This window comes from Macadamia integrifolia, chromosome 2 (assembly GCF_013358625.1).
Source record: "Macadamia integrifolia cultivar HAES 741 chromosome 2, SCU_Mint_v3, whole genome shotgun sequence".
Classification (NCBI taxonomy): Eukaryota; Viridiplantae; Streptophyta; class Magnoliopsida; order Proteales; family Proteaceae; genus Macadamia; species Macadamia integrifolia.
The window spans coordinates 40,861,639-40,874,183 of record NC_056558.1 but is presented as its reverse complement, the minus strand read 5'-3'; the positions used below and the strand labels follow the sequence as shown (position 1 = coordinate 40,874,183).

The 12,545-nt window shown below is 37.7% G+C and overlaps 2 protein-coding genes across 2 annotated transcripts; both read right to left on the bottom strand.

The window, feature by feature from the left end:
- Positions 1–3,432: 3,432 nt before the first annotated feature.
- Positions 3,433–5,308, bottom strand: LOC122093129 (protein CONSERVED IN THE GREEN LINEAGE AND DIATOMS 27, chloroplastic). Its single transcript, XM_042663384.1, has 4 exons — positions 4,698–5,308; positions 4,575–4,603; positions 4,004–4,060; positions 3,433–3,832 (listed from the first exon to the last, which is right to left on the bottom strand). Exons 1-4 carry the CDS (start codon positions 5,254–5,256, stop codon positions 3,602–3,604), a joined length of 876 nt encoding a protein of 291 aa, XP_042519318.1. The 5' UTR covers positions 5,257–5,308; the 3' UTR covers positions 3,433–3,601.
- Positions 5,309–6,018: 710 nt separating this feature from the next.
- Positions 6,019–11,395, bottom strand: LOC122057867 (serine/threonine-protein kinase EDR1-like). The gene is made up of 9 exons (XM_042620211.1): positions 11,291–11,395; positions 9,779–9,847; positions 9,557–9,657; positions 8,817–8,895; positions 8,634–8,732; positions 7,670–7,738; positions 7,162–7,211; positions 6,868–7,044; positions 6,019–6,696 (listed from the first exon to the last, which is right to left on the bottom strand). Exons 1-9 carry the CDS (start codon positions 11,360–11,362, stop codon positions 6,615–6,617), a joined length of 798 nt encoding a protein of 265 aa, XP_042476145.1. The 5' UTR covers positions 11,363–11,395; the 3' UTR covers positions 6,019–6,614.
- Between the last annotated feature and the right edge of the window lie 1,150 nt (positions 11,396–12,545).

The following is a 12,545-nucleotide window of genomic DNA, read 5'->3' as shown; positions in this document are numbered from 1 at the left end:
TGTAGCCTACCTCATTTAGTTGGGAAAATGTTTTGTTGTTGTTGTTCTCCATATGCATTGAGGGGGATTTTTTTGTTTTAATGGAGAAAAAGAAAATTTCCAATTAAGAAGAGAGTATGGATATTATATCATTGTAGGAGTTAAGTTCAGTAAAATGAGATCGTTTTTCAATTAGCCAAAAAGCGATAAGTTGCATTAGAAGTACTACTTCACTAGTAGGCTTGAGACAAAAAATGGGACTGGACAAAAACTTATATATGTCTAAAAAAAGCGGTACCTGGCTCAACGGCTATGATGTGATACTAAAGTAAAAAAATAATTGCTCCAGTTCAGTGGAGTCCCTCTAAATCTCCCCTAGCCTCCACCATACTGCTTCTCTCACTTGCTTTACACCCATTAAAAGCCCGTTAGTGCATGTATCAATGGTATTTTCTATCATCATATAGTCAGCACTTAATGAGATACCATTGCCTTTATCAATGAGACAAAAAGCCCGATAAGAAATATTAATAGTTGTATTAGTGACTGCCACACAAATAAGAATTGATGAATTCACATTAGGGAAAATTAGGGAGGGAGTAGCATGGAAGAATTTCACCTAGGTTGGGGAGGGTGTGATGCATGCTTGAACAGTCCATTGCTTCACATGGCGAAGAATCAAATATGAATTTGGTGTTTCCTGATTATGAATTACTTTGTTCTTATGTATCCATATATAATAACATGTAATGATGAAGGTGATAAAGAACTTGTTTAAAGAACATTTTTAAAAGGTTATTTAGAAAAGAAATCTGTTTGAAGACCCAGGGAGGTCGTTGCCTATATTCTTTTAGAAAACTCACAATAAAGAAAAATATGCTCTATTGATTTCTGCTTGTTATGATACAATCCACATATTGTATCGATATCCATCCACTTCCCAAGATGTCCTTGGTTGGAATTCTTCCATGAGCTAGTCTCCAAAAAAAGGTCCTTAATTTTGGATGAAGTTTGATTTTTTAGAGAAAACGTCATCAATGGGAGCAGAGAGATAAACAAACGCACTTGGTGATCCAACAATTAAGTATTTTGCAGCCAATTTGGTGGTAAAGATTCTTGTTTTGGATATTTTACAGCACCAAATATCATTGTTTAAGGAAATAGGAATTTTTAAAATGTGAGACAATAGGGAGAGGAAACATAGCCGATAGCAGAATAGTGTTCCAATTATTATCACATATGAAAGCAGTTACTTGAGTTAGGGATGGGGGTCCTGGTCTATTCAAAAGCAGTCTATTGAGAGTAAAATCTGAAATGGTTGGCATCCATGGATTATTCCAAAAGTCAGTTTTTCTACCATTCCCAATTTTACTATAGACTAATTTTTGAAGAGTGGGGAAAATACTCACAATACTATTCTAGGTTATGGAGTATTTAGAGACAATTGTCCGAACCCAAAGAGATTCTTTTTTAGTGATGAGGCGCCAACCCAATTTCAAAAGAAGAGCCTTATTTTGGGTTTCAGAATCCCTGATACCCAAACCACCCTGAGACTTAGGAGCGCATGCTTTATGCCATCCGATGAGAAGAAGCTTCTGAGAATGATCTTGATTCCCATTCTATAAATGAAGGTAAATTAAAACGAGTTTCTTACAAATAGATTTGGGAAAAGCAAAGCCAGACATATGATAAAAAGTGGTTGTAGATTACACCAGTTGAATGAAAACTGTTCTTCCTACATAAGATAGGAGGTTTGCTTTCCACCGACTGAGTTTGTTTTGTACCCTTTGACAATAATAGGTCGAAAACATTCAACGGAATTTGTTTTCATCAAATCACAAATACTATAAGAAGAACCTTATACGTGATGACTCATACAATTAAAATAGCTCGAGAAATTTTTTCCTCTCTCTAATAATACTAGAAATATTAATAATTTTATTACACAAGGCAAGTCATAAGTGACAAATTAGTTTCCTTAAAAAACAATGATTATTAAAAAAAAGTAAAAATTTCACACACGATGAACCATACAATTAAAAACAAAAGGGCAATGATTGAAAAGTTCACCCAAAAGCTATCTGGTTGTGGTTGTTCACTTGTTCCTCACATCGTCCTTTGGTCAGGGTTTTAAGAATCCTATAAGATCCCTAAATTCCTGGAATCTGCTGATTCTGAAGCTAATCCAGAGTTCCGGACCGATCCAGGCTGATTCTGAATCTGATCTCAAGACCAAGGATTCAAAACACCGTATTGGGGATAAATCGATCCGTGCTGATTTCAATTCAGTTTCGAAAACCCTCGATTTTAGCCATTTAAGGGATTTGGATCATGAATCAGCCGTGTCAAATCGAGATTTGTTGAGTGTGTACTTGGGATTTGAAGGTTTCCTTCCTTTCGTTTTTTGGTCATAAAGGATTTGAACTTTGAATTTGAATGAACAAACAATATCTTAATAGAATTCTCTAACAAATTATTGCAAGCAAAGCCAGATTAAACCTTCTTCAAGAATGAAAAGAATTCATAAATCATTCATATATGAATTTTTTTTTTCCTAATACATTTTTTCCATATTTTTATCTTTTAAAATTATTTTACTACTTAGAGTTTAGACCTTGACCAAGCCACCTGGTATTTTTGACCGGGCGAGTCAAATTAGTTTTTCAACCACTCATTACAAACCGTTATGTGACATTCTAGCAAACGAGAGATGCAAAAAACAAATAAAGTTGTAAACGAGCATTTGGATTCTCTCCAACTATTTTCACTCCAACCTCTCACATGCACGCAATTCAAAACCTAACAACATGCAACCTTAGATGGTTGGCATGCTCCAGGCGTGCATGTCTCTGGTTGAAGAGCTGTTTAAAAGAGTCATTAAAGAGAATTTCAATCCAAGGAAATTACAACCTCATAAAGTCAGAAAGTCACAGTACCACCATGTCAAATCTGGTATCTTTCATCTCTTTTTATACTTCTCAACAAAGAAAAGCTAATTTCATATATAGTACTCAACAAAGGCACATGATTAATGTAGGGTTTAAATTTGATCCGGTTCAATTTACACTTTCAATTCAGTTTGGTTTAAATAGATGGTCATCAATCTAAAACCAAGATCAAACCGAATAAAATTGTACTTTTCAAAACCAAAACTGAATCTTTTTTTTTTTGGTTCGATTTTAAATGATCGATTTCAGTTTCTGTTTTGGGTTCTGGTTCTAAATTGACAACCTTCACTGTGTGTGTATACATTGGTAGTTTCTTGCTGCTCAGAAGCTTTACATGCACTTAAGACATCCTTATTTCCAGATTGGGATTTTTCTATTAGAGGAATAGGCAGCTTCTGTTCATAATTCAGATTGATACCTTAAAGGACTACTTGTTCTTACTTGGCCTTTCATGGTGGCCTTGTTATGCATTGCAACAAATTTTCCCATTCCTTAGTTATGTATGTATCAACAATTACCAAGCTTATAATGCTCCAAGTACTACAAGCTAAGCACAAGTGTTTAAGGTGTATCAACCTTCCAAATTCTAACTTACAGAAGCCTTAGGTGATTGACAGGTGGTACAAGATAAGGATAAAAAGTATGAAACTGTACAGAGATTTAAGAGACAATGTTTAAGAATCAAGGTCAGGCTCACCACAGAAAGCATCTGGCTCAAATGATCTAGCAGATTCATCATTGTAAACTCCAGGTACAGCCCTTCCACCAGCTTCATCAGAAGAGAAGTAAGAATTCTTCTGGCAGCTTTCAATGTTATCAATGTTGAGAAACAGGACAACACATAAGACTAAAGATGCTGCCAACCCTACTAGTGTGAATTTCAATCTGTTTAACACTGGTTTGACCTGAAATTAGAAAGAGAACAGTATGAGATGTGTTTAATTGAGTTAAAACATTGAAGAACTCAGGCAAGTCAACAAGGAATTGATCACCCATCAAAGCCTTGGTGGTGGTATCTAATCTTTGCCAAAGAAGATAACAAAACTATATTGTTAAGCTCTATATGTGTCACCCACTGAATATGAACCAAGAAGGCGATCTCGTGCCAAGACTTCTGCAGTCTTCACCCATATCTGTAAGGAAAAGGAAGAATCTTGGTTAGGCCTCCCTGCTCCAGTTATGGAAAACATATGTGAATGTAGGAAACAAGAACAGACACAAGAAACTTAGACTAATCCTCATTTCTGGTAGTCCCTTTTTGTGCTCATTGGTAGAGAAACTAAGACCTGCAGAGTTTTTATCAGAAAGCTAAGTGAATCTGTTCATGAAGCTGTAATGGAGCCATTAGAGCTCAAAAATTGACTTAGTATGGCTCTTGGTAGCAAGAGAAACTCTTTCATGAAGGATCAAAACGATTCTAAATCATATACTGTAATTAAATTATTAGAATCAGATCCTGAGTGAGAATCATTTTATAAGGGGATTGTGATTAATGAGAACAGGGTTAAGTAAGAAAAGCAGATTAATCAGAGAATAGAACCAGCAGAAATTTAATTGAGCACCCAAAAATCTACAAAGAACTAATTCAGTGAAGATGGAGATTTATATTAAACAGAACAAGAAATGAAGAGGGGGAAGGAAGGTTACCTGGCCATCGTACCACCCAGTTTCTTCATCTGCAACAACCCAAAAGACTCCTTTAACTCCTAGGTCACAGTAATAGAACAATTCGAAAGAGGTAAAAGAAGAAATGGAAGAAATGACTTATACACTCGACAGTGGCGCTGAGAAGACGATTTCCAACGTAAGCCCAACCGAGGTACATCCGGAGTACGGCGACGGTAACAACAACGACGCCACTGGAGGCGGCGCCGAGAACGCAGTTGAGGGGCTGGGACTCAGGATGAACGACGCCCAACCAAGTAACAGGGAGTCCGACGAAGAGAGCGAAAGAAGCCCCTGTGAGGAAGAGACGAGAGCTATAATCGGGTAAGTCTCCAGTTGCCCAAGAGAAAGGGAAGGAGGTGGCTAGGCTCTGGTACTCCTTCACGGGTTGCTGGTCCACTGGGACGGGACAATCTGTTTCCGTTCCTGGTGGTATTCTTCCTCCTCCGTTCCTGAAGGAAGGCGATGACGATGATGATGATGAAGAAGAGGCAATTGGGATGAAACGCCGGCGTTGTTGACGATTATGGGACTGGAACTGATTTCCAGGGCATCTGATGTCGTTGTAGAAGAAGAAGGTGGACGTTTGAGCAGTTGGGCAGGTACCGGAGAGCACTGTGAGTGGTGCTTTGCCGGAGCCAGGCAACAGAAACGCCGCAGCCATGGCTGTGGACTGGACTTGGCCCTCGCCGCCTAAGGACGAGAAAAGAATCTGGCTTTGATGAGTCCTCACTTTCTCTTACTACTCAATGATGCCACGTGGATAGATGATGATGATGATGACCAGAGTGTTTAGCATGATGAGGTTAGAGTTCCAACCTTTTCTTACATTTTACTTGCCATAATTTAACTTCCTTGGCTTCTGGACACGAGATATTAAATTTTTATCCTCCAATGGATCATGGTAGCACTAGCCTTCATTCATCCCGGTTGGCTTATTTTAGATAATGCCTCAGACCATGGAACAAGTCTGAGTCACATTCAGAAATGACCATGAAGCTCTACCAAGAACCCAAAAACTCAAAACGTAACCAGATCACCATTAAGCCATAGCAGTAGATGGCCATGGCAACTAACTGATGTATTAGAAATAAAGGAATTAACAATTTTTCTGTGGCTGCAAAAGATCATTCACTTGCTTCATGGGGAATGGGAAATGAATAATGGGTATTTGGGATATAACAGAGCAAAGAGCAACCCAATGCACAAAGCTCCCATTGCTGTAGGGTCTAAGAGGGGCAAGTGTACGCAACCTTACCCCTTGCTTTGCAAAAGAGACTGATTCCTAATTTTGAGCCTGTGACTAACATGTCGCGACTAACATGTTGCAATAATGCAACTTAACCATTTTGCCACATGATCGCGTATATGGGATATAACAAATCTTTAGTAATTAGTGAACTACTTTCTTACTACAAAAAAACCATTGCAAACATTTCATCTTTCCCTTTTGGATGAATAATTAAATGTACTCATGCATACACAATTGTCTCACACTGTTCATTTTCCATTGCTTTCTTCTTTCTTTTTTTCCCTTTTCCTTTTCTTTTTCACAACAATTAACAGAATAGTACAGAAGTATACATTTCCAAATGCTTCCACACTTGTGCGAATGAAACCCCTTTCCCACCCCCAAAACATGAAACAATGACAGTATATTTGTTTTCCCCTCAACAATTCTCTATTGAAGGTTTAACAAAAAAAAAAAAAATTACATCCCCGTGGTATCCTCAACTGCACTTTGCGCAGTCATTTAACAGAAGATCCCCACATGACTGGACTGAATTTCCTTGCTTGGTTGGGTATTGGTCCCCACTTTGAATGAACCAACAGCCCCAATTCAGTCCTATGATTTTCCCGTTTTCCCCCCTTTAATAAAGGGTGACTATAAGTATGTGTTTGTCTCAAATGATATCTGCAAACAAGAGTTCTGCTGCCCCAGCTCTTTGAGCCTCGGCAAAAGTTGTCCTAGAATGCAATAATGCTACTCCTGTAGCTTGCGCTTTAATTTGAGTTCCATGCCTATGAATTTTCGACTACTAGGTGCTGAAGACACTTGAGACGGGACATAAGCTGAGCAAAAGAGGGTCGCAGGTTCGGCTCACTGCACAAGCAATAAAAAGGGCTCATTAGATCAAACTAATGTTTTCCAAGGAATAAATTAAATTTCTTAAGAGGATCATTATGACATTTTCCTCTTCTTAGATTTTACTCCAAGTCAAAAGAAACCTTTGGCAACCTCCAACTCATTCATGCATGACATGCAGGGACCTACCTCTGCCAACAATCACTAATGATTTGCCCCACAGTTGGATCAACCTCTTCAGGTATATCAAGGCGTCTATTTTGGAACCCAACGGCTCCGACTACCTGCATTGGATTCATCCCACTCCATGGCATACGTAAAGTAGCCAACTCCCACAAGATCACACCGAAACTATAAACATCACACCTGCATGCAGTTCAATGTGATTTTATCAGCACAATGCAAAAGAAAAAAATTTAGAAAGCACAACAGCCCATTTATTCCAAGGTTCATGCAGTTAATGTAATCAATTTCACTGCTTACTTCTCATTGGATGGTTCATTTCTGAGAACTTCCGGTGCCATCCATTCTGGCTGCAGTTCAACAGAAAACCCTTGACTTAGATGATAACTTTATACCCAAAAAAAAAAAAAAAAAAAAAGAGCAAAAAAACAATTATACAACCGAATATACAATTTTTCTGACAAAATTAAATAACGAAATGCAAGCATAATTGTTGTTCTTTGGGCAACAAATATATATGTACAATTATTATTCGGGGGCAACAAATGATTCTTGCACAAAGCCTATAAAATATGTTATTTCACCCTAATTCTAAGTTGCTTCCTGAATAAAACATGTTAGGGGCAAAGAAACTCACAATGCAATCAAGTACAAGTCAAGAAATAAAGCTGAACCTGGATATAGTTAGTGGAACTATGTTCAAACTTCAAAATGGACAAAATGTAGACAATAAGAAAAGAAAATTAAATAATCACATAGGTTATAGGTATGTATTATGTAATTAGTTGGAGTTTCCACGGAGCATTACCGTTCCAGCAGTAGATTTTGAAGACAAAAATGTGTGGTGTTGCAAACGTGACAAACCAAAATCACAGACCTGCACAAAGTATGGATACAAGATATCAGAGACTTCTAAGATGGATCTCCAGAGGTAAGTCAGTAACAGCCCAGTATCTTAAATAGTTGAAATTCTGTTTCAACCAGGGGGAAGGGACAGAGAAAGCATAAAATTGAACTAAACTGCCTGTCACCAATAATACTATTTACTCACCAAAGCCAAGGGAAGTTTGAAGGCATCATTTGAGGTTGGAGCTCAACCAACCCTAGCTCTTACAAACTTGAAGGTGCCAAAATAGGGTTGAGAGGGTTAAAAAGTGCAACATATTGCTCATAAAGAAGATTATGCAGCCATAGTTGTCAGCTCCTATTCAACACCCACCCTTGCACCCCTACCCCTACCCCTACCCCTACACCCCCAAACCAAAAGATAAATGGATTGAGAGAGAAATAACTTATCTAACTATGGTCATGAAAAACTTGACCTTTCTCACTTAACGTTGTAATTGTTTCAAAGTTTTAGACACACAAAACTTGAAACCAAAACACAGTCGAGAAATTTGTTTAGTCTCCAATAACTAAGAAGTCATGCTTTCAGGCATCTGCCAAGATTTGTTGTTCAGAACCTGGTAGCTGCTTCTACAATAAAATCCGTACATATGACTAAATTAATTAATTCAAAGACTGAAAGAACACATGCAAAGACCATCATGTGAAAATCTCAATCAACAAGGCACAATTAAATTCATGTTTACTGTCCAGCATCCAACATCAACTGTCCTTAAGGTTTAATAATTCTGCATCGGCATTAGGTTAGTAACAGAGCCTGCTAGCATAAACTATCAAAATTCGCATGCTTGAAAGGCACATAATAATAAAAATAGTAAAGATTGCTTGAAAGCACTTAAAGGCCAAAAGTTTGGTAAAAACCACACCTTTACAACCCAGTTTTTATCTACAAGAAGATTAGGGGACTTCAAATCACGATGTACAATAGTAGGATGGCTAGTGTGCAAGTAATTCATTCCCTTTGCCTGCAAATAAATAGGGAAACTTAGTTGGCATGCATATAACCAGATGCTGCGAGCTTGGAACAATAATGATTTTCACACTTGTACCACATCCAGAGCCATTCGCAATCGTCGCTTTTCATCAAGTTGAACATTAGGCCGATGCAATAACCTATATAAACTCCCCCTGCAGACAAATGCTAGAGAAATTACATCTTACAAATTGATATCATTAGGATCCACCACAAATAACAGTACAAGGGTCACTAACAATTGGTGGTTACTACAACTGTCTACAAGGAACCCATGCAGAATATTAGAGGCCGTAATGTAGACATATTATTGCATTAAGTGACTTAAAATATTCATAAAAACAAACTTCGTGAATGATGAGAACAAAGGGAAAATTAAGATAACATTTGACTAAAAATTCATTGTGATGAGTTAAAAAGTCTCAAAAGACAAAATTGAATCTACGTTTAGAGATTTCTTCACATCTGTGGTATGGAAACTCAGAAACTCTATCATCTTAGTATTTAAATGTTGTTCACATTTATCAACACTTTTATGTGTTATGCATCCAATCAGATTCATACTCCTAGCAGAAAAAGCATATGGGAGTACAGTAATCAAAAGTGATTTCTCATTCAGTACACCCCCCCCCCCCAACTCTAAGCAAGAAAGGATTGAAGAAGCCATTTCGGGTAATATCATGATCAGAAAAATTCAAGGCTACAGCAGCCAATATAAGCACATTTGTCAAGTTTCCAAAAAATCAGCTTTGTTTATTCTATTAAATAAACGACAAATAACAATCTCAGTATGACACACAAAAGATAAATATTAACCTGGGAAGAAACTCTGTCAGTATTGACAAATTGGGAGGCCGAGTAACTGCCCCCATAAAAAGAACAACATTTGGATGCCGCAGCCTTAGCATGATCCTAACCTGCAAAGTAACGCCAGTGGATGCTGTCGGAATATGTTGTTAAGAAGATAGAAAAAAAGCAAAAAACGTGATTTGTACTGTTTTAGCAGTACATGACATAGTTTAACTTTGTGATGCTTACTTCACATCTGAATTGCGCCAATGCATCACCAGATAAATCTTGGTCCAAGAACTTTTTCACAGCAACTTCCTGTCATACAGTATCAACACCATCAATCAAGTATTAAAAAAATAATAAATAATCTTGTAATGGCATTTCTATAACAAAAAAGTTCCATGAAAAAATCATATTAGGAAAGAATTTGAGTCAAATGAGTCAAAAGGAGTTGATAATGGGCCATGGATTAGCTTAATAAGATGGAAAAATAATAGCAAAGAAAACAAATTCAGATATCACACTAGCAATTCTAATGATTATTTGGTGATGGCACTAAAGCTATATATGTAACCCCTGGTCTCATACCAAGTCACAATATTGTCCGTTTTGGCCCATGGGCCTCACAGCTTTAAAGCGCGTTGTTACTATGGATGGGGTGCATTTCAGTTCTTTTTGCATTGAACATTAATGAGCATGTGCTTATGTCCCAAAAGTGAGGGTAAAAACGTCATTTCATTTTGTTATTAGAAAGACAAGCATCAGCCCCCTTCTTTCTTCTTCTTCCTTGTCCTACTGGAACCCCACCCGTTCCCCACCCTATCCTGCAACCACACCCCACTGCCCCCCCCCCCGATCCTTGCAACTAAGTTTCACCCTCGCAGCCGCAACCCTCTTTCCTTTCTATCATGGTTGCTGGTGATGAGACCAGTCCCCAGCAGTAGGCCTCTACCCACAGCCCTGCAGTGCTTGCTCCATATGTGGCTGGCCATGGCTATCTGGTTCTGGCCTTGGGTGGCAGCCAGTCATGGTTAGGCTGGTTGGACCAAAAAAACAAACAAACTAACATTGTTGTATTGTGCGGCTGGGAGAAAAGTTTGAAAAGGAAGAAGAAGTTAGGGTTTAAGAAACCCTTAGTGATTTAAATAAAAAAACTATTCTACACATAGGTATACCAAATCATTTCTCTTTTCATACTCTATTATGCATAATGTTTACCAAATGGTTTTTATGTTTTGATAAAAAATGGTCTTCATTATTGGTTTTTGTTAAATAGGCAAAAATAAAAAAGAAAAATGATACCAAAGAGGTATTTAACAAGAGAATTCAACAAATCTAGTCATTATTGATATTTTCATTTTTGGTTTTTATGTTTTGATAAAAAATGGTTTTTATTATTGGCTTTCATTATTGATATTTTTATACATGCAACCTAATCAGACCCAACCATCTAAAATTTGCAAGTTAAATATTTAATGATTCAATTCTACATTAAATGGATGCTATTTAACAAGAGAATTCAACAAATGTAGTCAAAATTTATTTACCAACAAAGATTCCAGATTCACCATTAAAAGTAGAGCTTACATTAAGCCAATTCTCAACTACAAGCTTACCATCATGACATTGACACTGAAAATATTTACTATGTGGCCCCCCATCATAACTGAAGGCTAAGTTGAGGGTGTGGGGACTCCAAATAGGTTATGCCAGAGAAGGATAATTAATGTTTGCTATGGAAACAGAAGTGTAACTTACAGTGCCATGCCAGTCTGCATGATACACCTCCCCATATGAACCTGGAAGATGAGAAGTTACAGGAAAGTACATCAAGATATAGATGTATCATAAAATAAAGCATTACTATTAATGAAAAGTCAGTAGCAAGGTTTGAACATGTTATTATAATGTCAAATCGGAAAAAAAAGTTGACTGACAGTGAAATTTGATTCAAATACAAACATTTAAAAACCATGTTTCAATTAAGATTTTTTATGGGTACTCGTTTGAATGAATGAGACAAGACTGTAAAGAAGCATGTTTGCACTGGTTGACCACTGTCATGCTTGAGTTTGGAACTTTAATGTGACGGAATGTTTTAGGGTGGCTCTACCATTCCTTTTTTTAATAATCAATTGGATAAATGATACAATCATTCCATGTAACTTCCTTGTCTTTTAGTTGATCCAACTTTGTAAAAGCTAGTGCAACCATTAACTTATTTTTGTTATCACTACTGTAGTTTAATAATAAAAAATGAAACAGCAACACTGCAAGTTATAAAATTACAAAAATGGTTTCACCTCCAGTATAGAAAAGAATATAGTAATTGATAAATTCTTGGCAACTTACCAGGATTTTTTTAAGAAAAGAAAAAATAGAAACATATTAGAACGTGCTTCCATTAGGGGTGACAATTCTTACCTGGCTCGCTGTATCTAGGGCCCGGGGGCCCGGGGGCCCGGCATGTGCTTACATATTTAAGCTTAGGCCAGCCTGACCCGAGCTTGGTGGAAGCCCAAAAATATTAGGGCTGCCTAGGCTTGAATATATAAGCCAGGCTATATGACAAAAATTTCCCTGGTCTCCAGATCAGGTAAAGGGGTCCAGGTTGCCATGATTCCGCCATGTGAAAAGACCAAATGGCAAATCCGGCCATAGGATACATGGGAGATGGTTTGGCAGATCACATCAAATTTCAGACGCAAATTCAATAATTGCTCCCATGCAGTGCTATACCCTCCCATTTATGTCCAGCCCCTTGAACCCATGTCAAATTCTAGATTTTCAGTCATCTGTTTTGCCACATGGCCAACTCTGTTCGGACTGCATGACATGAGTAGGGGACCCTGGGGTCTACTTGGCTCCAAAATTCAGCCCAATCCATTCTGTCCCATGCATGGTTTTAAGTATCGATGCGTATCGTGCCGTATCGGTGTCGGTAGGCATCGGCACGATACATACTGATACGCTACAGGGAATTTTGGGCCCTCTTTTGTGTATCGGCGTATCG